At 43.0% G+C, this 26,735-nt stretch overlaps 1 protein-coding gene across 4 annotated transcripts in view; it reads right to left on the minus strand.

Moving 5' to 3' along the window:
• Positions 1-26,735, minus strand: part of MEGF11 (multiple EGF like domains 11) — a 251,127-nt gene that overhangs the window by 63,653 nt on the left and 160,739 nt on the right. For all 4 annotated transcript variants that reach the window (XM_056500297.1, XM_056500296.1, XM_056500299.1 and 1 more), the window contains exons 9-11: positions 22,085-22,221; positions 16,687-16,899; positions 9,279-9,453 (exon numbers count right to left, since the gene is read on the minus strand). In XM_056500297.1, coding sequence (XP_056356272.1) covers positions 9,279-9,453; positions 16,687-16,899; positions 22,085-22,221 — 525 coding nt within the window. The remainder of the gene's footprint in view (positions 1-9,278; positions 9,454-16,686; positions 16,900-22,084; positions 22,222-26,735) is intronic.

Here is a 26,735-nt window from a genome sequence, read left to right on the forward strand (position 1 = left end):
AAAATAAAATGCAAAACTAACCTGTGACTTAAATCCTGTCCTTAGGAGGTTTTAATGAAGCCAGTTTGCAATTTGAACTACCCAGAGAGACAGCTACCAACACTTTCATGCACAGAACCATAGATAGTGTGGATAAAGATATATACATCTGGAAGCCCAACAGATGAAAGGAGGCACTGCTATTGGCAAGCAGTTCATCCTTCTGCAAAATTCAGATCAAATAACTCAGTCTGAGCAGAATATTGAGCTCCACTGGTTCTGAATGAGGCTACAGGAAGGGAAATGCAATTTGACATAGCCACATTGCCAATTAAGGATAACACACATGAAAAATGTCAACTAGCAACAAAGGCAGAGGCTTTCAGGCTTTCTTACCAAGCTGGCTCCTTTGGAACCACTTAGGAAAACTTCGGAGTTATTCGGGTAAATAAAACTGCAGCAGAGCCCAGTAAAAGTAAATAAGAGAAGAAAGAGAGGACCTGGGACTTGCTCAGAGTTCTTATCAAATTATAAACTCTGTGTGTGAAAAAATAAGTTCTCATTAGTAGAGGCAGACACTGAGGCAAGCCCCACTAGTGTGTATCTGGGACAGCCCCACTGAAGGAAGCAGTTGTGTTCAGGTAAACTTGGGCTACCAAAGCAGAATTTGAGCTGTCACAGACAATTTCTGGAGCTTGTGCATTGACAAGAGACTGAGCAGAGAAAAATGAAATGGAATAGCTCATAAAAGGCTCTGAAAAGTTCCACTGAATTCAAAGAAAGGGCTGCAGTTTGCAGAGCTGAGCGGGAGCCACTGTGTCCTGTGCATTCCGTGACCTTGTTAAGGAGTGCGGTACAATAGTTCAGTGCTCGGAGCCCCGCAGAACGCCCCGAGGGGCGAGCAGAGCCTTTGTTCCTCTCCCGCAGCCCGGCGCTGACAGGGCACTCACCGCAGGCTGTGGGATAGCGCGGGCTCGGGAGCAGAAATCCCTAATTGGTCCGGAGAGCTCGCGGGGAGAACAGCACCGGGCCTGACTGACAGCACTGATATAAAAACCTCGATAAAACTGATATAAAACACTGATATCAAAATCAATAGGGGAGCAGCTTGTTCTGAAAGGCTGGAATACACAGGTGGCCTCCCCATAATGATCTTCCCTGTTGGTGTGGAATGGAGATTATCTCCTCCTGTAATTCAGCAGAGGCAGAAGAATCCATTTGAGAGTTGTTACTGAAATCCTGACTTAGCCCACATCCAGCTCCCTTGCACTGAGGTGATGTCCATTGTCCCCTGAATGATGTGTGGCAGTGTCACCTCACAGCTGGACTGATTTTCCAACTTCCCCTGCCATTTGGGAAAGGTGCAGGACGAGCTGGGTGGCTCACAGTGCTCACGAGGGGTGCTGCTCCAAAAGCTCTCAGTACCTGTGCTCTTTGTCCCCAGAAAAAGCCCTGCAGGGACCTTGAGATGGATCACACAGCCACATCACCAGGCTTGACCTGAAGCAATGGTTTGTGAAGGGAAAATGGTAAAAAGGCTCAATGTGCCAGCAAATTTGCTGGTGGCTGCTGATGGAAATGGGGATTGTGATGTACACACTGATCCACAGGGAGCTGGACTGAGACCAAGTCATTCCATGCAGGGCACTGCACAGCCAGGGGAAGATCATTCTCAGTCTGAACTGATCACACAGAGTAGCATGGGGATGAAAAAATTTTATAGTCTGTTATTAGCCCCAGTGGACTACAAAAAAACAAAGCACAGACATTGCATACACACAAATACGTTCTTTAGAATGCACTGAGAAGTGGGTAAGAAAATTCAGATGTCATCAATGAAAAGGGACATCAAGATGTGATTCAGAGGAAGTTTTCACCTGGTCTGAGACTGTGTAAAAATCTTGATAAATGCAAATGATCTGTGATCACCTCTATTTATGTGGAAAATGTACCAAAACATTGTGTGTGAGATGTTTTGGTTTCTGTTTGTAAACTCAGACCTTCCAACTTGGAGTCCAGATGACAGAAAACTTCTGTTCAATGGGAGTGTCAGTTCCTTCATTTGAAAAACATATTCCCAGACCACTCTTAGGCTGTATGGAATACAGAGGTTTTGTTGCCTGCTTGAGATCCACTTCTTGTTCCACATCCACTTGTGAAGTAATTTGTAAGCTTCAAAAAACGATCAGCTGAACTTTTATCTCTATCTAGAAGATACCAAGAAAATCCAAATTCAAAGGAGAGGGCATTCCTCAGAGACCAAAACCAGGAAAGAGTGACCTGGGATGTGCTGTAGTTAGTGTAGGGGGCCTGGTTGTGTTGTTCTGACTGATTTTTATCTTTATTCACATTTTAAATACCAGATGAATATAGTTTTTGACTTCCATCATGGTTTCCCAGGGCACAGCTACATCTTCCATTTTTTAAGGTTGAATTTTAGTTGAATTTCCCATATCTCTGCCTTTCACATCACCTCCAGACATAAAACTGACATTGATATCTGTTATCAAAGAGACTGCATCTCCTTCTTGCTGGCTTTGACAAAATGAGCCCCTCAAACCTGCTCAGAACACTTTGAATCTGCCAGCTCTTTTTGGTGACTCTTCAGCTGCATCTCACTGCTCCCTATATCCAAGCAAGGACTTTCCCTCTGGAGCTGTGTCTGGCATCACCAGGACAGTCCTCTGTCTGTGTTTCTTTACTTCAGGGGTAGCTGAGGAATTAGTCAGGGCTACAATGGGATATCCCCAAACTTCTTAAAATTAGCTCTGCTAAGAACTTTTGGGTAACTGAGGTGAAATAAAGGCAAAAACAATAACCAGGAAGAGTTCAAAGGCTGGGAGAATGGGGACTTAATACTCAACCTTTGCTCAGCAAAAAAGGCAAAACCCTTTTCTTTTTTAGGAAATGTGATCCTTGGTACTTTGAACCTGGTTTGCAGTCAGGGGATGAAGTGAGTCTGAGGTCGCTGAGCCCACCTGAGCGTCCTTTGCCACGTAAAGCATCAAAGGAGACCTGACAGTGTTACTGCAGTGGGGCAGAAGAGGCTGGAGGACTGAGGATAGAAATCAGTGGCAATCAATGCTCTTGTGGCTTCACAACTTCTAAGATAACTTATTTTACTTTTATTATCAATTAATAATTCATGCCCTGCCAGCTGCAGGCCATGCTCACACCCACCTGCACAGTGAGGGGGCCTCTCCTCATCCCCTCTGCCTCTGCTCTTTGCCCTTCTCTATGGGTTTGAGACATTGGGTCATGGACACAAATGGGAAACCAGTGAGGAGAAAATGCATCTTCCCCCTGCACCCAGGTAATTCATGAAACCAGACCCTGCAAACCATTCCTGTTGCCTGTGAAACTCCAGTTAATTGGACAACTGCTGTGCCAGAAAGCCTCTCCCCCACCTACAGCAAGTAAAATTTATACTGGTGGCTGGTAACAAGAACATCTTGATAAAATGGTTGAATTTATTTTATACCTAGAAATGAAAAGAGCTCTTAACAAAGGGGGGTAACTGATATGCTCGGTAAATCAAGGATAAAAGGACACAAGCTCTATTGAAGATTTTTTCCCCTCGTCTTTTCTTTTTAAACCTTTTGATGAGGTGCCCTGTTGCTCTGCGATGAGCTTCCACTGAAGTACTTTTGGAATTATCTCAAAGAGAAATGGATCATTTAAATGAGTTAAAGCCCCCAAACCAGATCCACTATCTCCAGCCTTACGTTCATTTTTTATATTCAGAATTTTGTGAAATTTGTAAAATAATTTTACTACCAAACCATGGGCTTATAACACAAAGAAGTCTCATCCATTTTTCCCCTGCTTCCTTGTGAAATGGTGAAGAATGATACATTTAGAATAAAGATGAAAGTTAATACGTAGAAGAGTGGGAATACTCTGATAAATTTGTACCTTGTGTGTTTAGAAAACACCTACAGGCAATGATGCTTCAAATTTCTCCAGACCTACCTGGGACTTGGGTCCTCCAGGGAAAATTCAATTGAAGATAAGATAAGGTGCTCCTCTCTATTTACTCTTTTTTTTTTTTCTTTTAGAAAACAGAGAGAATTTTAAATGTGTAGGACAGGAGAACAGGCTTACACTTTTCTTAATATAAAGATAAAGATTGTTTTTTCTCTCCTGTATGTGTTTTTCAGGGAATAAGAGATATGGTATGTGCCAGAAGGGAGCCTGTTATGGCTGGAATATTCAACAGGCTGGACCTTTAAGTGTTTATGACCTCTAAAAGACCATAATTATGGTCCTTCTCGTTCTATGGAACAGTAAATTGGTCATTTCACTCAGTGAGTAGGCACAGAGCAGGCTAAGACTGGTCTGAGTCTGTGTGTGGGTGTCTGTACTGACCAAGAGATTATCCATTGCAAAATTTGGTGAGCATTCGCTGTGCATTTGAATAGCTTTAGAGCACTATAATTTATACTTATTTTTACTAAGTGCTCGAGCTACTGTTCATTGTGTGCTACAAGGGCTGACTTTTACTCAATGTGCAGGTAGGTTGTAAAGTTTTACTCTGACGTAAACCCTGGGAGCAATTTGTACCCCTGTGGTACAGAAAGCCTTATGTTGAGAAATTCAGGCATGCCAGACAAAATTATGGACTTACAGACCCAAAAGAAGTCTGTGTTTCAGTGTTTAAGTGCCTGGATTCCAACTGAGCCCAGCCAGAGACCCATACACCTAAGCAAATATAAGGATATATTTGAAAGGCATTAATTGTGCTTTTTAAATGCAATTTTGATACAATGCCAACAGAAGATGTAAATAACTGTAGGTGCACAGCACCGGGATAAATCTTGGAAAGCTTTAGGAAATCTAAGAGCCATTCCAAAAGCTGAAAAGTCTTCTAGTAAGAGATCACCACTGCTGTAGTTTCCATATTTTGCAGCATGTGATTGTCTTGCGTGGGATCTACTAATACAGTGAAGAAATAGAGAAATGTCAAAATGGATTCTTTCATTTTGGTGATGAAGTGCTTGCTCTGCTTGCCAGCATGCAGGGTTCAATAAAAGCAGACAGGTCTTCAAAAAATAGCAGCATAAATAGATGAACTCTTTAAAGTAATATAAGTTCTGTCATCTGGATGTGAAATATAGACCTAAATGCCCACCGAAGTAAAAGCTGACCGCACATTCCACAGAGAAGTGTTAAAAGTTTTCTCAGAGTGTCTTGGCCTGAGAAATGTTTTAACTACATCTCTCCTTGCCACAACACACAGAATGGAAGTATTTGAAGTTAAACCCATTTTTCAAAAGAAGAAAACAAAGCATCCATAAAAAACAAAGGCATAGCACGGGATGAGGTCTCTAGTTAGCCACTGCTTTCAGGGAAGTTGCAATTAGCTGTGCAATGCAGAAGGTGAACTTAGTTGTAGCATTTATAATGATTTCAGCAGCTAAAATGCTGATAGGTACGTGCAGGGGGTTGGTTTCAAGATTTCCTTGTGAGACACAAGGTCAGTATTCCTGTGGTCTCCTGTCATATTTAATTCATATCCTCTGGCCTTCTCCACCATGTTTATTGAATTACAGGAATAAAATTCAATGAACCAAAAACAAAAGAGAGAGAGGACATGGCAAGTACTGCTTTCTTTTATGTCCCACCTGCACACCTGAGTTCAGTGGACTTATAGGAGAACATGTTAGAGCAGAATTTGGAAAGAGGAGGAGGTACAAGTTAGTATAACCCCTCTCACCACCCCCATAATTGCACCCAGATAATTTATTGCAAGCAGAGGCCATTTCCACGTGGGAGTGAGGATCCAATTTCTACCAGTCAAGACTCTCCCCTGGTGCTTTTCAGGGCTGATCTGTGCACTCCCTGTGTGTGTTTGCCAGGGTCTTTCTGGTCACAAATGAGATGGCAGCAGAACAGCTTTACAAAACCATTCTTCAGAAGAGCATGCCGGCAATTCATCACTTCAGTGCTAAGAGGGAACCCTCAAATATGTTAAAAGTCCCAGTTGGAGGGAAGTGCCCTCTTGGTGTGCTTGTAATGATGATTCCCTGCAATCATCTGAGTTAAACTGATATAGCCTTTATCCTCCTTTAAAGGTGGGATGCAGGAAGCAACAGGTCTGTAGAGCAATGAGGAGTAGGTCTGATTTTGGGGAGGACTTTATTGTGTCTCCTCTACTATTATCCTGTTTTCATTGCCCTGCATGCTGCCTCCAAGAACTGCCTGGTTTGGGTTTTGTATTCCTCAGTTAAATCCACACCCAGTTCTGCTCAGAGGTTCAGAACCCACAGAAGTAAAACAGAGCCCTCCTCCCTTGGGATTACAGCCACAGCAGTGCCTCACACAAACACCCTGATACCCAATAACAGCTTTACAACATTGTAAAACTCATTTGGGTTCAGAGCCAACATATGCAAATCTGGCTCTTGAGTCTGACCCAAAACATTCACAGAAAAAATAAGACAGAAGATGTTTTGAAACTCTATCCTAAACTGCAAGCTCACCACTATTTAGCTTGGGCATTTTAATTTTTGGAAATGTCATAGCTAATAAATAATGTATTTTCTTTAAGCTACCATATACATTTTTATTTTACAATTTGAATCTTCTTAAATTTCCAAACATTAAGTGCTCTGCTCACGTACATGGCAGCCTATGAGATGGCTGCTTTTTCACTTAATACATTTAATAAAGGTGACCAGATGCTTTGTGTTTTTAATGGCTTGTTCTGCATCCCAACAAAATGTCCCTGTTTTGGCTGCAAGAGCAGATGACTCATCCTGAAACCCAGCCCAGCCGCCCTGACACAGGCAGGATGAGTTAAAAACCCACCATCTGTGCTGGAAGAGTGCTTTGTCAGGAAAACACTGTCCTTCCTTCCTTGGGCACTGCATATTCCAGGCAGCCAGTAATCCCAAAGTCCTGTGGGTCCAACCTCTCTGCCTTTGCAGATGAATTCTGCAGTTATCTCCCATCTCCCACCATTTTCTCTTCCTTCCCCCTTCCTGAGAAGCCCCTCAGACTGCTCTGCCCCAGCATCACATGTAGATCAAACATTGCTGAAAAATGTAAGATGTTGCTCCTGGTTTTATTCTTTCCAATCATGTGGCAAAATTCCTGCCTATGTAGCTGCCTCAGCCAAACCTGATACTCGAAAAAGCAAGAGGGATTCATTTATGGCTTTTGTGAATAATTAGCTCTGCCCAGCTCTGCCTTAGCACCACTCCACTGCCAGCTCTGCCAGAGGACACATCCTGTGCTTGTGGACTCGCCCAATTCAAGGGCAAAGCTCTATCCCCAGGCAAAGCTCCCCTGCTGCCTCAGCAAGAGCCAGGCAGGAGTATCTGAAGGGAAGGCTTGGCTTGGAGTGTATCACGGGGATAAGGCTCTTTCAGCCTGGTTCTAGCCCCACAGGCTTTTCCAGCTCCCCTCCTCCCTGCCCGGAGCAGCCCGGCAGGACAACGCCCCGGGCTGGGAGGAAAAGGTCCCCGGCAACTTCTCTGCACAGCCTGTGTTCTGCAGCACTTGAAAGAACCATTGCAGCTCATCTGGCATGCACACGAATGACAAATATGCTTCAGAGGCAATAAATTAGCAATTTCAAGGCTTTACTTCCCCTCATGGACTAATTGCCAGAGATTATAGTATATTATGTGAGAGCAATGATACTAATGCCTAAATATGCTTCAGTGATTATAGAGCTATCCTCAATAACCAAGCTGTTTAAATGTCAATGCAAGAAAGCTCTTTATTATGAGATTAAATATTATTTTGAAGCAATGCAATAGGAACTTCCCAGGCTTTCTGCCTGCACTAATGCTGCCTTGGGGCAATGTATATTGGACAAGGTATGCTTTTCTAAAATGTGTACAGTAAAGGGTCCCTAAATGCTTTTGTGCTGCAAATTTGGACAGCATTCCTAAGAAGAAGGAGGATCTTAGCATCTTTTTATTTTTAGTTGCTACTAACTTGCTGCTGCCTTCATCCTTCCTCCACTTGTGTATCAATTATTGTATAGAGAAGATAAATTTGTGTTTTCTGTTTGTGGAGTTGGGAGCCAAACCTGAAAGAGCTTTTCTTTTTTCCCCTCCCCCCATCATCTCTAAGTACCACAATCTTGCACAGATGCTTTTGAGTCCAGCCCCTCACACCTAAATAAATCTTTTAATACCTGGCATTGAGACAACCCCTGGAAATTAGTGGAAGTTCCGACTTTCAGCTTCAGCTGCTGACATGAGGCAGAGAAAAAAAGTGTCTTCAATGTATAACTTCAATTGCACAGCTCTGCAGATGCCAGCTGGGGATCACAAACTCAGGTGCAGAATTAGAAGGAAGGGAGGCAAAAAAGTCTTTGGCATCCCATTAATCTCATACAGGACCTCCCCACTATGGATCTGTCCCAGCTGTGCAGCCTGTCCCTTGGTTTCTAGTAAACTTAGTAATTATAACATAATTGTTAAAATAGTATAGAAAACATAGATGGGCCTGTGGGGACAGATAATGTAAAATGAAGGACAGAGAAAGTCAACTTTTTGTGAAGTTTGGTGGAATTCTCTCTCTAAAGTATTTTTCTTCCTTTAAAAAATATTGTTCCTTATACACAGCCTGCTCTTCTCTTCCATGGTGTGTTCCTGAAGGGGAGGAGCTCCATATACAGAAAACCAAGGAATTTACTGCCCAGAATTCCCTTCTGCCCAGCCTCAGCAGGATTGGACACCTGGATCCATGTCCCAATACTCTCTGCTGCAGCCTGGCAATTGTTAACTCTGAATTTTTGATGTTATCATCTTGGCTGGATTCTTCAGCCATTTTACGTCTCACCTATAAAATGCAATGCTTGTTTACCTCAGAATGTCTGAAGCTCTTTCTGATGCTCAGGTAAAAGACACCTGCCACACAGGCTCAGAAAAGACATAAATTGCTCTATCATTTGTAATATTTTAAAATATCTTCATCTATTAAAATCACAGTGTGACTGACAAGGAACATGCTGAACGGCCATGAGAATTCTTTCTCTGCTCTTCCAGGCAGACAATAATCTGGCACCTTTTTTGTTATGTCTTGACTTTGAATATACTATGGGAAACCTTTGTCTTTATCTTTATTACTGTTATAAACTTAGAACAGTGATGTTAACTAAACAGCCAGCAGCCACAGACTGACACTGCTCAAAGGACAGAAGCGTGGACTTAGCACAGAGTGGGCAAAAATGACCAGCATTTGGCTGCTTTGATGCAAATATTATTTCAAATCAGATTAAAATCCCCTTTTATTTCTGCAGCCACTTTATGAAAGCCCTCCCCATGCCCAGCCCCACTCACCATGAAGCCTGGGGCACAGATGCAGCTGCCAGTGATGCTGTCGCAGTCAGCCCCGTTGTGGCAGGGACAGGGCACCCGGCAGCCCTCGCCGTAGTAGCCCACGGGACACGTCTCGTTGCAGTAGAGCCCAGCCCAGCCAGCCTTGCAGCTGCACTCCCCAGACAGAGGATGGCAACTAATGAAGAGACAGATGTTAATGAGATGTTTGCAGGAAGGACATTTCACGTGTCACACTAAGAGCAGGACAAGCCTGGAAACTCTTCAGGGTGGTGAATACGAGCAGCTGTATAATTTGGGAAGTAAATAGAAAATCTTGTGCTAAATAGACCAGCATTTCCAAACATCTGGGAACTGCCACAGCATTGGGTAGTTTACACCTTAAAGTTGATGCTCTTCCATTCTCCAATCAGTGTGACTTGGATTACTGACATCAACCACACCATTAATCCTTACAAGTTGTAGGACAGGTATGTGCTGCACTACCTGGCTGTAATGTAGCCAGCTAAAGATGTTCTGGGATAGGAGGAATTCTAGTGGGTGGAGGAATACAATCAAGAGAGCTGGGAAGATAAACCTGAGTTCAAGGGTACAGGATTCTCATTCCATTCCATTCCATTCTGTTCCGTCCCGTCCTGTCGCATCCCATCCCAGTGTCATTTATGTTTTAAAAGCGAGTGCCACCTCAGCAGAAGTTCCAGCAGGCAGTTTCAGAAGAAGTTTCCAGCAGGCACAGGTAGAAAGGAAGATGCTTTGGGAGGGAGAACTCTCCTTGGAAGAAGAGTTTTGCTGGGAATATCCAGCCATAGTGACCAAAACTGATCAGCACCTGAAGCCTTGAGATTTACTTGGGACAGGAGTTAACAGGAGCCCTGGGACTAAGTCACAGCTGTGCAGGGAAATGAGTCATGTTCCTTTTTGCTGCATAATGAACAACATTAATCCTCTGGCTTTCATTTCTATTCAGTTGATTCCACACTGTTGTGAGAGCACATGGAGAGAAAAGGAGAAAGGAGAATCGATCCCAAAAGACTGGATAATGCCTAGTCCTTCTGCACCCACAGGTGGAACTCTCACCCCTCTGTTCCTCCTGCATGAAAGAATTTATCTTTATTGGGCATTTTTCCTCCTTGAGGTTTCCTCAGGGCACCACCTTCCTGCAGCAGGGAGGCTGGGGCTGGGGCAGGAGGGGAAGGAAGGCTGGAGGTATGTAAACTCCTGGTTTGAAGGGATGGAGGTTTCTGGGGGATGTTGTCTGAGGCCAGCTGGGAGTGTGAGAGCTCAGCATGCTCAGTGGCCTCTGCACCACAGCACTGCACAGCAGTGCATGTTCAGTCCTAAGTGCAAGAGATGAGAAATAATATTGCCAGAAATGCTGTTTTCTTTACTCTCAGAACAGGAAGAATAGACTTCTGTAAGGCGGGATCTCTCCTGTCTCCTGGTTTTTTGCATCCCAGAAACAATTTCTTTTTCTTTATGATTATTTATTGCTACAGTTTAAGAATGTAGACATGACTGAATGGATTTCTTTACACCTATAAAATTAATATTGTATATGTTAATTTTCAAGGTAACCTCATAAAATGTAATTTCCAACTATGTTTCAAGCAATTTCTGGTAGGAGAGGTTGGTCATATAGTGTTGCAACTGAAAAGGATCAAATTTTCTAAGTGTCAAATGTTTAATCATAAACAGTGTTTTACTGACAAATTAAAACAATTCATCAGCATAACAAACTACCATCCATGACAAAGCAGTCCCTGAAATTATGATTTTCGCAAAGCACCTCTTAACATTCAGATGAAAAAAATAGAAGCTCAGGTTTCCCTCTGTGTCTATTAATCATTACCTAATAGGAGCAGAAAGCTCAACATTAAAGATTTTGAAATGAATTTTGTATTTCTATCTTTCCACTACTACTACATGTATCATGTCCTTCCATGAGACCTGCATCTGGAGGGTAAATTAAATATTTCAAAGGTAATATATGATCAGGGCAGTTTGAATCATTCTATGACAATTCAGCAGAAAATACTACACTCAGAATTTTTACTCCGAGGTTGGCTCCTTCATCAGCACAGAGAGCTTTTTTGCATGGGATTTTGAATGCATTAAGGGCTAAAATTCATCCTGACATGCACTAGAACAAGAACCAAAACCAAACAGGCTTTCCAGAAGAATCTACTGGAGACAGGGAACTTGGACTCCAAAACAAAGGCCAGTAGAAGCTTGAGGGCATATTCTGGCCCACCAAAGCCTTGTCCACCTTTCATGGCACTGTGAGCCAGGAAAATCCCATGCAGATGTTTGGGTCTCTCCATCCATTTAATCTTCCCATTGAAGAAACGATTTTATTATCAGCCTGAGCAGATCAGGGTTTTGTTTTTCTCCCAACTTCAAAGCACTTGTTTGACAATCCAGGTGCTGATACAGCGTTAACTTGAGGAGGGTTGAAATTTAGATGGTTTCCCAAACTGCTCATGGCAGCTGTTCTCTTCCCAATCCTGCCAGGGAATCTTGGCCACCTTGATGACTTCTTCAATGACTTCTCCATTTTTCCCATTTCTAAAATGATGCCTTTTTCCTTTGGAAACCTTTTTAAGATCTGCAGCTGATATCACTAAATAGTATAAAGTTTTTATATTAATTATTTTTTTTCTCTCTGGTTTCTATGAACTATTCCATTAATTAAAGTGAGCAGAGTTGCATACTGAATATGCTGCAACTGATGAGGTAGGAATAGTGGATATGTGGATGTGTCTGTCTGTGTGTGTGTGTGTGTGTATGTGTGTGTGTGTTAGGAAGGTTTCTCTTCTGCTGGCATTTTGTACAACCACATTCTGGCCAAATTATGTACCTAGGTACAGAACAGAGCCAGGAAATTCATCTATCACCCATCCAAACATCCATGCATCCAGACTGCTCAGTCAATTAAATGTTATTTGGATGGAAGCTGAAACGTTTGAGGCAGAATTGGAAATACAGCTAGAAAATTTTCTAAATATCCGTATAATTCCTCCTCTCCTGTTCTGAGTGCACCTTCCCAGACCATGTGTCCATGTAACTTTTTTTCAGCAGGGGACACAGTGCATCTGAGGCATTTCTCCAGCCCCCAATAATCTGAAATTAATGAACACAAACAATTCCTCTGCAAAAGGATCACTGAAGGATGGCTGAAGAATGGGAGGGTTCCAAAAGTATCCCAAAGGCAAATCCACCAACATCTGTTTTCCAACCCTTGCTGGGAGCAGCAAGAGAACCTTACACTCTTCAAAGAGTTTGGCAGTGTTATCCTTCATAGTTTGCACTGAATCTTAACAACTTTTATTTCTTCAACTCTCCTGCATTTCAGGAAGAAGCAGAGTAGAAACCAGGAGTGAACACAGGCAGCCAAGTGTTCCTGTGGCTCCAGACCAAGCAGAGGTGGAACAAAGCTGTCCACACACATCAGGGCTGACAAGGAAAGGGGACCAGGGCTCCTGCTGCACTTTGAAGGCTACTGTACAATCCCTGGCTTTTGAGCCACATTTACAGCAATAAAATATTCCTTTTTAAAATTTTTATTAGCTGAACTGAAAAGCATGAAGGCATTTTTGACCTTCAAATTTTTTAAGCAACTGATTTTGAGGAAATCTGAGAAAACCAGGTAAATTTCTCAAGGCAAATTAGAAGCGTTTTAGACAGCACTGTCTGTTCCAAATTCTCGATTTGTTCTCCACACATCTTTCAGCCAAAGCAACACCTTCCCAGTGAATTTCCTGATTATCTATTTATACAGCAGCTCCAGCCATTTAATTTTTGCTACCAGCAGCCTAATACTTAATTTACAGTATTTTCTCTTTTATGGTGCCCATACCACATCCAATCTCCCTGACTAAAAATGTCTCTTGCCTCAAAGCAGTGGCCACAGTCAGACTTCAGGGCTTCTTCAGTCCAGCACATTATTGACTCAGATCAAGGCAGAACTTCATGGAAGCTCTGTGGGGTTTGGTCCTCCCCAGCCTGCTGGTGTTGAGGCAGTAACTGGAGCCTCTGGAGATCTGCCCATTCCATTTGACTTTGTTCTGGTGGCTTCCTTCCTTCTCACATCTCTGACCTGGGAAAGACATTACCAAGGGCATGGGGCTCCCCAGGCTGGCTCCACACCAATGCTCAGGAAGGGTGGGTGGTCAGGACTATTCCAGCTGTTTATTTCCCTCCCTGCCTGACAGCAGAAGCAGCCAGGATTATTCCCTTCCAGCACTGTCTCAACACGGACTTTTTGCAGAGGGAAGTTTTTTACAGGTACCCTTTCCTGTAGAAGGACAGTCCAAGCCACCACCACACTCTAAATCACCTAATTGTAGGGCTGTTCAAAGTCCTGTACAAAGTGCCTTTCAGTGTGCTTTGATGCAGAAATTATTGGATGGTGTCCTTCAGTCATTATCATGCTGGAGGTTAGACTAGATGATCATTCTGATCTCTTCAGACATTAAAATAGATAGATCTATGAAAATGGAAAAGCTGATTGTGTATTTCCTACAGTTCCTCCTCAGCTACTCCTCAAAGCCCTCAGAACTTTCTATTCCAGTCAACTCTCCAATAACCAGATCAAATGAGACAAATCCAGGGACAGGAGTTTCCTTCACCTTCTACAAGTGTTTAATAATTATCCTCCACACTTGGGGATCACAACAAGAAGCCAACAGCTTAAACTGCTCTTGGAAATAGATGGCTGTGGGTAAATGAGTCACTTTGGAAGAGCCCAGTTTCAGCAGGGACAAACACCCGGGGAGGAACGGGAAGAGGTGGGTGGGAAGAGAACTGCACTGTATGGGACTGGTTAAACAATGAGCACAAAGATTTGTTCAGAATATGGAGTGCCTTTGGAAAAGGTCATTTTCCATCAGCTCTGACGCTCCTTGGCTCAGCAATTGACAGCACACTGCAGAGCTGGTGGAAAAGTGGAGAGCTGAAATTCCATGGAAGAATGAAAGAACATTTACCGATCTACAGCTTGCTGGTATCTCTTTGTTCCATAACAGCAGCGATAAGATGTAAGAAAAAGAGAGATTTTATCAACAGAGAGACCAGACTCATTTATTAAGGAACCTGAGATACCATCTCAGCAGAGGATGCTGCAAGGGACGCTGACGGAGCAGTGTTGGGAGGGAAGGAATAAAATGTTCCCATCAGACAGCTACCAGGAACAGGCAGGGTGTGTAGGAATGACCACATGCCCAGAAAAGAGCTGGGGGAGGATTTAATCCTCCCCCCCTCTGAGCTCTCTCAAACCTCTCTGAGACCTCTTCTTTTCTCACAGCTGGAAAGTGCAAGCCTGTTCTTTCAGGAAAGATCCTCTGGCAAACTCTCAGCACCTCCCAGGTAGTTCTGAGTAACACAGGGTGAATTCTTTCACTCTCAACCCATAGTCTTACCCCACCTAAAAGTCTCTTAACGAATTGAGCACATAGCTGAGAAACTGCAGCCAAGCTCAGCCTTGCCTGTGGCCTGCAGTCCTTCCACTCTACTTCTACCTTTATGGAAACAAACAGGTTTCTGCAGGCTCAGGAGGGGTGAAGACACAAGTGTCAGTTGCTGACTGCGAGCATAATCTCACCCTCCTGTACACCTGAAGAGCAGTTTACACTGAGGAGCAATTCAGTTTGGATTTACCACAGTGATGTGACACATAGGAATTTCTCCCTCAGCTCCCTCTGCAGTAATTCCTGAGGCATCCCCCATCCTCAGTACAACACAGTACTAACCTTTTGTGCATAATGTGCAGCTCATGCCTCAGGGATGGTATTTTTGCAGTGATTTCATGATACACAACAGAATCAGAAGCGATGGGAGACCCTTTACAGAGCTCCCTGGGAGCCTCAAACCCTTTGGATCCTGGATGTCAAACTGAGCTGGAGCTCTCTTGCTGCACAGGAGCTGTATCACCACAATTACAACTTTTTAAATAATCCATTGTGAACTCTGCCTTTTAGTTTCAGCACTCACAGCTGAATTCGCAAGGAAAATCACCTGTTTATTTCCAAGACTGAGACAAATAGGGTCTATCTCAAGTGCACAGACAGATTTGCCTGAAGTGTTTATGTGTGTGTGTGTGTGTCTGTGTGTGCACACAAATGAGGTGCCATTTCTTGCATACATAATTGAGTGTGTTTATATTTTAGCAGCAGCAAGATGGCAAGGTGTGTTTGTCAGCATCAGCAGGACAGTCAGGTCCTCACCTGTCTGGCTCCAAATTGAAGAATGTCTGTATGAAGGGCATTTTTGCCTGGGCATCAATTATCTCCACCTCCTCCTGAAGCCTACACAGCCCTAAATTGGCTGTGTCTGCTGAACAGTAATGGGCAGAAAAAGGAGGGAATCCAGTGGGAGCTGAGGGTCTCAGCATTGTGCAGGTGAGGAAATGTGGCTTCAGAACATCAGACAGCTCAGGCCAGGGGGGCTTGGCTGTCCAGGCTCCCTTTACTGCAAGACAGGGAGTGAGGATTCACCAAACAGCAATTCCAGCAGTTAGTAAACAAAGCAAGGAGTTACTTAAGGTAACGAAGAGGATAATAGGGAAGAGTCTTAAATTCTTCCTTCTTTTCAAGGTTTGGAAAACTTATTCAAGCCTGCAATTGGAAAGTAAATTCAAAGTGCTCAAGTCTGTTTGTGGCTCTTTCTCATAGCAAAGGGAACCTCAAGAATCAGATCTTTAAAAAAGCAAAAAAGGGAATAAAACATCAAACCCTGACCTTTTAAGCGAAGCTCATTCCATTGTAGGTATAACTCCCTGATATTTATTTTCCTGAATATTTTCCTCATACACAAAGAATGAATGAAGAGCAAAAATAGGTGCACATGAGAAGTCTATTTTGACAATGTCAACCGTGTTACAGTTCCACAGACTGACTCAGGAATATTGATTTCAGTCTATTTATACATCTGCCTCAAGTGTTTCCAACAAGGTAATTTGCCATGAGACATCAGCTGAAGCAAATTAGGTTTCATGTTGAAAGTCCCCTTGCTGTCTGTAGATCTAACAAGCAAACCCATGTCATAAAAGAGAGGGAAAGTGATGGATTTGAGTAAATATGTATCTATTTTTTAAACTTCATTGGGTTATTATCCATACATATGAGCATCATCTGGTGGTTTTTATGCCTCGAAGATTTACAGGATAAAGCTGTATGTCAGGCTGTTTCAGGTGGAACCACAACTGTTAACAGATACACGCTCAGTATCTGGCTGAACTGAGGCTTATGGTTCCAAACCTGAGGTCATTTAAATCCAAATTTTGCAAACTAGACAAACTCTCTGTGTTTGTACTTAAAACTACAGAGAAAAGGACAGTAAGTGTAGCTAACTGAATTTTTTCCCCGTGCTTTCACTGGACCAGTCGCTGCACTAGAATATTACATGATGTACATACCTGAGGGTGTTGGTAATATTGCAAGGGCATCTCTTGTTGCATTTGAGGCCATAAAACCCCTCAGGACACATCCTTTCCTGGCAGTGGATGCCTTTGAAGCCAGGGTCACAGATGCAGGCTCCGTTGACGTGGTAGCACTTGGCCCCGTTGTGGCAGTCACAGGTCTGCGTGCACTGGAAGCCGTAGGTGCCGATGGGACACTCCTCCTGACACCTGCAGGGATGGCACATGGCACCCAGTCACAGCCACACCTCAGCAGGACATGGCTGGTACACAGGAACCCTCTTGATAATGTATCAAATGCAAACCAGAGCAATCGTTGCTCATTCACTTAAACAACATGCTGAAGTGAGGGTATGACTGGAGTGATGGGATATCTTGGGCAAATTGCTGCTAAAAGAAACTGCATTTATCCTTGCCCAATTATATCCTGCTAAATTTGCATTATTATATTACCTTCATTCACAAAATGCATTCTTCATTTCTGGACCTTGACAATTGTGAGCATCAGTCGTAAGAAACTGATAGGCAATCAGTTATTTTATTCTAAAACTCCCTCACCTGTTTGACTTTCCTATATCAATGGGGGACTGTGCACGTTCCTTGAAAGCATATGGCCCTCTCATTGATGAGAAGGGTTAAAAGGGAAAGTGTATTTAGCAATATTGAGCAAAATGTTTTCCAGCAGTGTTTTAGTTTTACTTGTCTTCTTTGCTGTCATTGCACCAGTTTTATACCAACCAGGAGAAAAAAACCAAAAAACCCTTTGTGTTTTGTGTGTGTTCTGAGTAACTGAAAGCTTAAATTTTCTTTTCTTCTCCTACTCCAGGGTAGCTTAGTAGAATAAAATCTCAATAAAAATCACTTTCATGCTCCTTAGTGGAGAATCTTCTTAAAAATTGCCAACATTTTTAATATTTGATGCACATAAAATTGGAACCTGCAAACACTTTACACAGATTGTTTTAAATTGCACCTTCCATGCACTGTTAAAAATATCTCCCTACTTGGATATGTTCTGAGATCTGCCAAAAAGTCTGTTTCCTTGTCCTACACAACCAATTTAAGAGTTGAGATTATTTCCTACTTGCAAAAGCTCAGCTAAGGTCCTCAAGAAAGCAACTGATTTTGTGCTTGACATAATTTAGTGATTTCAAAATTCTGCAATGAGTCAGTACCACAGTTTACACGATCCACCGTGAAATACAGATAGGCCTTTTCAGTTAATAAAAACAGAAAGAGAAGCCCAGAAAAGCCCAATTCCCTTATCACATGGATGCCAGACATTGGAAATTGCCTATCAGCATTAATTTAAGCCTGAGCATTGATTAAAGTGTATACTGTAAACTCAGTGGATGGAGGCAATTGTTAAATGTCTTTCTGCAGGTCATTTCACAGCTGGCAGGTGAGAGTTAATATAATGATCAGTAATAAAAGATTAATGTGTGATGCAAGCCAGGCAAAACTGCAATGAACACAGGCAGTATATAAGAAGGGCATTACTTTTGCAGCTTCAGATTATCACGTTTTACTAAAAATAAATGAACACAGCAAAGGGCCTGGCTGGTGATTTAATTCCAGCAGGAACCAACACAGTTGCTCGTTGCAAATCCGAGTTGAGGAGCTCATACAAGACCCAATGTGAGAGGAGTTTGGGACAAAGAGGGAAAGAGTCTGGAGAGGCAGAGAGAGAGAGGGCCCTGCTGCTCTCAGGGGGTTCAGCTGCAAAGGAAAGAGCCAGTAAAGAATGGGAACAGTGTGGCTAGAACTCTCCAAGTAAATGAAATGCAAGGAGGAACAATGAAGCTCCTCATGTCCCCACTGTTGCACAGACCCTGAGTGAGCAGGAGAGCTCTGAGCTCCACGGGGTGAATTCTTAGTCAATAGTGCACTGTATCATTCTACATTTATAGAAGATGAAGCATTACCTAGCAGGGAGAAAAGCATCTGGAAATGAAATATTGACGACCTAATCCATTTACATAATTAGCCTTTTTCTACTAACAATTTAACCAACTTATTTATTTGGAGATCAAGCAGCTACTGCTAATGAATTTTATACAAAGAATACTAATAATGACTCCTCTGGAACATGAGAATAATCACAGCAGGAATTAGCTTTCTACTTAAACATCTTTCCTTTGCAACATATCAATCTAATGTGTCCATAGCACCATTAACAACCAGATACATTGTTCAATTAAATTACAAAATGAGCTGCTAAGCCCTAGTTATGTTTCTTGTTTAATTTACATTGCTTTCTGCCTATCTGGGGAGATTCGTATTATAATATCCACTGAACTTTAATATGTACCATAATTATTTGGGTTGGGATAGGATAATATGGCTGTCACCTGTAGAATTAATGGAAGCAATTTCACAAAATATTAAACAGAAGACAGCCTGCTTAACAGATGAACTTAGTACATGCTTCTACATTTTCCCCCACAGTTTTCTTTTTTTAAGGAATAATGCTGCAAAGTGTTTTAGGCTGTCCTCTTTGTTTTGAAACAGTTTATGTAGTCAGACACATTTATGTAGCACACGTTTATGTAGCACAGACAAATATGAAAAGCCATCCAAAATGCACTAACCTGGAGATAAGAGCTACAGGTATGAACACAACAACAGGAGAGTAAATCTGCCCATATAGGTCTAATAAATGTGAGATTTATTCTGTTAAGATTCAATCTTTCTATTTAAGGGCAATATGGAAAACAAAGCTAAACCAGCATGTTCACTTTTCCCGCGAGCCACTGAATTCTGAAACACTCCATTCTCAGCTTCTAACTGTGCCCCTGCTATTATTCCTTTCTAGTTTGTAAAACACACATTTCCATGACGGATCCAGTCATTTCAGTGAGCACAAAGCATCCTGCAGTTATTAACAGTGCTGCCAATTTCCTAGAGATTTAGTGCAGTGCCACTCTTGGAAAACAGGTAGGGAACAAAAGTGTGGCAATTACACTCACACAGACCTTTATGACCATTTCATCTCCACAGATATTTATCTAACTCTGTGTTATTATCTTCTGCACATGATGATGAACTGTAGCATTACATAGTACTTATTGACAATTTTAAGATGATAGTAAGTAAAATGTATTTATGCCTTTATTGCTGTAATTCACTGTATCTATCATTATTAAGAAGACTTTTCTCAATGCCTTGTAAAACGTTAAAGCAAGCACTGTTTTGTTGTGCAGCAGATTCTCCTGCTCTCCTTTTTTGCTGTGACACTGCAAGAGCTGCAGGAGATGAAGAGGGTAAACAGACTGAGCTAAACTGGAGCTGCCTGGTCTGTCCCATTGTCCCTGTGCTATGAACACAAAACCAAGGAAAGCCATTCAGACTCTTTAAAGAGCTCATGCCTCACTGAAACCAGTAGGTCCCCAGGCAGGTGAGGGCAGGGGTGTGCTCAGAACAAACCAGTACAGCCAGTACAGACCAGGGCTGCCCAGTCCAAGGGAGCAGCAGAGCTGCAGCTGGATACAGCAGCCTAAGGTTTCTCTTCCCTTATGGAAAGGGGATTAAAGGCTGAGAGATGAACATGTTTAACCTCCCAGGAACCTGTTGGAAATGTGGGAATTTCTAGGCTAATCCTGTTTGACCCTGCTGCAGCAGAGCTTTCCTAACTGGCTGTTTACCTTTTCAATCCTGTTCTCATTCATCCTTTCACACATCTGCATTTCTGCTCTCCCGCCTCTCTCCTCAGTGCCTTTTACTTCCCTGCTCTGGGATGGGGAAGGTGAGCCATTCCCAAGGGTTTTGCTTGGATGCAGGTCCAGAATGTGACCTTCCCTCACTTCTTTTCCACTTCTCCCAACTGATTCTGCCTTACTTTTAATGGTCCTCTTTCCCAAGTAACATTTCTCTCTGGAGTCCAAATCTCTCTCACTTTTCTCCAAGTACAGATCTCATTAGTCCACACTCCTTTTGCTCAAGGACAATCCCTATGAGCTCCTGCCATATCTTTCCTGAGGTGCCTCCTCTGCCCAGTCTCTCCCTGAGTTGCCTTCTCCAGCCCCTCTCCAAAGCAATCAGCAGTAAAATCCTCTTTCCATCTCCTTTTCTCAACCCCAACAGGGATGAAGGCTCTGGCTGGGGGCTCCCAACAGCTCCAACACTTGATCAGATGAATTAATCTACAGCCAGGAATCCATCAGGGTGTGCAACAACCAAATGAGGAGAGCAAAGGGGCTCTGTCAACCTCCCCCAGCATGGCCAGCACTGGGAACAGCTTGGGATTTAAGTGTGGTCACCACTAAAAAGGCCAAGCCTGCCCAGTTGCCTCCTTTAGTGGAAAAGTCTCCACACAGAGAGAAACAGGAATTATACAGTACCACATGTCTGGAAACAGTCTTCAGATGGAGAATGGGGAAGGGAGGCACACTGATGTCTTCTCCTCTAAATTACTTGGAAATAATTAGTATTTCTTCAATATTCAACCCCATGCAAACCCTGATGTAAACTCCAGAGGCCCCTCCAATTAGAACTGTCCATAAAATGGAAACAGAGAAGCTCCATGTGTAATGGGAAGGAGCAGCCTTCTGACCATCCCACAGGGCTGAGGGTTGGATGTTTGTGCTACTATGACCTGATGATTATTCAGTGAAGGCAGAGATGAGAAATTCCAATGAGCTTTGTTGCATAAATAAAATTGTAGCATATATCAGTACAGAGCTAATAAAAAAGGGAACACAGAGGACCAAGTGCTTTAGCACAACATCCACTGGTGAGCTGTACAAACCCTGGTGCCACAGGCCCCAAGCAAAGTGCTCCTGAGAGCTGCTTTAACTGCACTTCCCAACCTATGTTAGCCAGGATTAACTGGAGGCTAAGCCAGCACGTGCTCCAATCCCTCATTGACTTTGCTGTGTAGTCATTTTGCTGAATCCATGACACCTTGGTAAAACAATATTATCATCTGCTCTGATCGATTCATGGGTGAAGGCTCTCATTTATAAATTTTGAGGATTTATCACCTTTTGCTGGTGGCTGAGATGGATCAGTGCTACAGCAGCACAGAGGAATGAAGGAGACATTAAACTGCTGCATTACTTACTCTTGAGGATATTAATTTGTATAAAGATAGTTCATTTACATATCTTGTAAACATGTAATGCTCTCTATTAAATTTATCACTGTAAATATCTAAATTAAATTTAATCCATTAAATTTTAAAAGTTATATTAAAAACCTCTGTAAATGGAGAGCATTGCCAATAAAAAGTAATAACATTGCCACATTTATATTGCTTGAAGTGCTTCAGAAGGATGAACCTAATTGGAGCAATAGAAACATAACATCATTTTTCAGGGAGGAAGATTGTCCTAGAAGGGATATAAATATTGACAGTCCATGGTGAAAATGAAAGGCTTTGGGGGCTGATTTTTACCTGTCTCCTATATAGCCAGCTGTACACAGGCATTTTCCTGTCACAGGGTCACAGTGTCCTCCGTTGTGGCATGGACAGTCCTGGCTGCAGTTAATTCCAAAGGTTCCAGGAGGACACGGCTGTGCACACACCAGCCCCTGGTAAGTTGAAGAAAGAACAGTATTTCAGTCAACATTCATAATGCAATAAATTTCTCTATGCAGCTTGGAATTTTATTGTCCTTCTTGCTAAAACTAGATGTAAGTGTAGCAGCAATATTTTATCTGCTTAAGATGTGCTAAAGACAGTCTGAAAACTCCACTACCATAGTAAATGCCTGCCTGGCGTGACTCCAGAAGGGATTTTTCTCACCACTGCACACTCAGGGATAATTCTCTTCCTTGGATCTCCCCCACACACTGCAGCTGGGCTTGCACTGCCCCTTGAACAGCCACACAAAGATGTGGGAGAAGTTAAAGGCAGCCAGAGAAGTCTACAAGGCTGTTTGCAGACAGCTGCTCCTGGTGTTTTTGTGGAATGGAGAGTCTGAAAAGCTGTTGGGTACACGCTGCACAGAGGTTTGGGAAGGAAGGGGTTGCTGCAAAGGTTGCACTGGGAGGATGGAGCTGTGCTGGTGCTGATGATCTGTGATGGTCTCTCCTGTTCAGCCAGCCTCACTCATCCAACCCAACACAGCTGCTGGAGACTCCTCTGCTGCCCTTCACACCCTTCACTCTGCTCCCTCTGCCCTCTCCAGCGCCACATCCACCTCCCAAAGCAGCACAGGATGGATCTCACACAGCTTTGGGAAAGCCATGGAGGGGCAGGATGGGAATGAGGATTAGGACAGCTGCAGAAAGCCCTCAGTGATGGCCCAGAAGCAATGTGAGTCCCCACACGAGCACTGCAGCAGCCTTCTGGCCAGAAGAAGGAATTTTACAGTGGAATATCTGCCTAATCCCTAAACAGTGACAGGATCAGCATGCAGCATCCTCCCAGCTCCTTATCCCCAACCTTGGAGCCACATCCCAGTCCCTGACCTGCCTCAATTCCACATCCCATTTTATGCTCCCAGCCCTCTGCTTTCCTGTCCCTTTATTACAGTCTATTTCAAATCCCTGTTGCAGGTTCCCTTTATAATAATCCTCTCCTCCATCCAGACCCAACTGCTCATCTCTGAGATGTTCCCTCCTTCCCCTCCTGCTAAACCAGCCCTGGGAGTGAAGCAGAGCCAGACAGTCCTTGCTGTGCCCCCTGGCACTGCTCACAAGTAAAGCAGCTCCCAGGTGATCCCTGCTCCAGCTGTTCAGCCCCAAGGCAGGGAATGCTCACCCTTGTGTGGGGTCTGGTCTCTGGAGATTTACCTGCCAAACTCAGGTGGTTTTCCCCCAGGTATCCCACAATGTCCCTGCCAAGTATCAAAGCCCTACAAGGATTTCCCCAGACTTTCTTAGAAGTTGTATGCATGTTTTTCTCCCTATGAGCAAATATAAAGCCTGAGGCTGGCATCCAGCTGAGGAACTTCAGCCAAAACAAGTCTGGCAGTGCTGGGATCTGAAGTTGTGGTCCTGTAATGGAAAATGTTTGGCATCTGCAGCAAGTGGTTCAGCTGCCAGTGCCACCACAGTGCCCAGTGTGAGACAGAAACAGTGTCTGGCCACAGGATTATTTGGGTTTAATTTCTCTGTTTCCCTAACCAAACCCCGGGGGCTCTGGGTTCTGAACAAAGCACGTATCAGACACAACTTATTCAAAATATAAACCAGGAATAAAATGGCTGCTTTCACTCCTTGTGGCTTGGGAAGTTTAGCTGTATCAACAGCCCCAAAGTGAAGAGGCTGCTCTTCAATGTCACCATAAAACTGATACTTTGAGCCTTTCCAACCAGGGCTATATGGCTCTCTGGCTGTAAAACAGACAGGTTGGCCTGTTCAAGAACTTTCAGATTACAGTGTTAAAAACTGGTGTCTCTGGACTTGAGTAATACACAACACTATATATCTGAAAACCTAAGTGTCCATTTATCTTGATAATAAATACTTTCTCCCTTCATGTCTCAAAAGGAACAGGATTTCTATCAACAAATGATGAGGAAGCAATACTGTGGGATGCATCCCCCTGGAGCCAAGAGAATCTTTAGCTGTTCTTTTTGCATTAATATGTACTAAGGGAATTCAGAACATCCCTCTCTAGAGGATCAAATGTCAGATCAACATTTCCTGCTGCTTATACACCTAATCAGCAAAGTTCACCCCATCAGCACCTTTTTAAGGCCCTGATCTCATCAGCTTCTGCTTTTGACATTGTTTGCTGTATTTTGTAGGACAGAAAAGATTTTTTCCTGCTCCATTTTCTCAGACACCCCACGTTTAAAATACACAACAGAAAGAAAAATAAACAAAACCACAAATGATGCTTCACAATGGCCAGAATCATTAAGAGAAAAGTGATGAGCAGAATGTCCTGTATTACCACAGCACCACGATGCCTTGGGAAGGGGGTCTGGGGCCAAACAGGGGGTGTTGCCAGGGACAAATGTTCTGTCACATCAGGAAATATTCCTGAGCACAGAGATCTGGTCCTTCAAAAGGGCTTTTGAGAAGCATTGTAAATGCTAAATTAACTTATCTCCCCACTTCCTGAGAGCGCTTGGAGAATTTAATATTGCAAATGAGAAAGATGTATAGAATTAAACCTGTAAATTGTTAATGAGGCCCTAAAGCAGCCACCCACTAAACTCCACAGCCACAAAGGCGCAGAAGTGGAAAAGCCCAACTTTGTGGCATGCTGGAAGCCATGCTCTGTTGACTGTTCAACAAGAGAGGCTGTTGGCCAGCATCCTCCTGGTGAAGAGCCCATGGGGCAGTAAAATCCCACAGGACACCGTCCATGGAACTCGTGCTGCTGGGAGACTCGGCACTGGTGGGCGGAAAAGTTTAGAAGTCATAAAAGAAGCAGGCTTTGAAGATGGCAGATCCAAGGAAGAACCTCAGAACCCCAGGACTTCCTTATTTTAGAGTCACTGCCTCCCCTTATCCATCCCACCAAATCCTAAGGGAGCTGAGCTCTTGTTAATAAGCCAGCCTAGGAAAGGATAAAAGTTGCAGCTCATCCAGCAGCAATAAAGTCCAAGTGGATTTGCACTTGTATAAATCTAGGGAGAATTCTTTCCTTCCAAAATGATGGTATATTCAATATATATGTGCAGTCTCAAGCCTCAAAATCAGCAAGTAAAATTCCTGGTGTCACAGAAATCCGTGGTGTGAAATAAAATGAATGCTGTCTAGCAATCCCATCTCGCCTGCTCGTTTACAGCCCCCTCATGTCTCACTTTCCAAACCAGTCCAACCACCAAGAGTTAAAAATACAGCATGAAAACATACTTTTTATCCCTCTCTGTACACTGAATTACCAGCTTTTCATTAAAACCCTGGAGAGACCCTTTATACTTAAAATCTCAACATTTACAAGCTGAGTGCTTTTACTTATAATTTCAGTTTCTTTCTGCAGAATACTTGATCTCTCTCTTCAATTTTCAGTTATGCTTGTTTCAAACATCAATTGTTAACTGTAGGGTTCCTCCAGGGACAGAGCAGCCAACAACAGAGTTTTCAGAAAAGTCTCTCTGGGCTCCTAAAAATGCTTAAAAGGAACTCCAGGCTGTAAGGAATTGGGCAGGACTGGGCCAGAATATAACCACAGCTTCTGTGCAGTGCTCTGGTTCTTCTTAGGCTCTGTGCTGCATCCTAAAGGACATCTAAAAATTCCTGTTCTATTCTGATATTCTTATTTGTTTAGTGATGTTTTAACTTTGAAAAAGAAAACTTCTGATAAAATACAAGGAAGAATACTGCAAAACAACTCAGATGCTGAGAAATCTTGGCATGCAGGAAGAGAGATGAAAAGAAGTAATATTTTTATGTGAATCACTTTATTGGTCACTTCTTAAGGGGTAGTGCCAGAATGGGGTGATAGGCCCTCAAAAATATGTGAATTGCTTTCCTAATGCTCCAGCACTCAAGGAAAGAACCTTTTCTTTGCCACCACTGATTGCCAGGTGAGAGCAAGGGGCCATATTCAAACTTCTGTTAAAATTTTGCCTTTGTCATTTGAAACGGAATAACCTCATCACCACCCTTGCCATGACTGGTGTTAGAGATTCCAGCTCTCCTGTTAGAGACATTTTCCACCAAAACTTATGGACAGCAATGTTCTCGTTGCTGATGTACAGCAACATCTCATAGCTGGCACTTTTGAACTCAAAGCAATTGATGTACAAATGGAAAGGAACATAAACCTCTCTCTCAGCTTCTGTATGTTTGAACAGATAGAGGTCCCCATCAGAAGTCACAGTTGTGTGATGACCTGCAGGGCCTTACATGTAAAAATAAAAATTCTGAGTACTTGCATGCTTTAAAACCCAGCAACTTTGCCAAGAGTCTAATTGTCAGATACAGGAAAAATGCCAGGAAATTCAGTACAGTTAAATGGGATGAAGGCCTTGGCATGCCCCAAGAGAGTTCATTATTACATTATTGATAAAGTTGAGGACTTTGAAAATGCTTGGCCTTGTTTTCCTGACTCAAAGGATTAAAGGTCAGGGCAGCTGTCTCTCTGCAGTGCAAGCTCTGACACAAGCAAATCTCTGGCAATCAATGGCAGTGGTTCTGAG

The sequence above is a fragment of the Oenanthe melanoleuca genome, chromosome 10, assembly GCF_029582105.1.
Source record: "Oenanthe melanoleuca isolate GR-GAL-2019-014 chromosome 10, OMel1.0, whole genome shotgun sequence".
Classification (NCBI taxonomy): Eukaryota; Metazoa; Chordata; class Aves; order Passeriformes; family Muscicapidae; genus Oenanthe; species Oenanthe melanoleuca.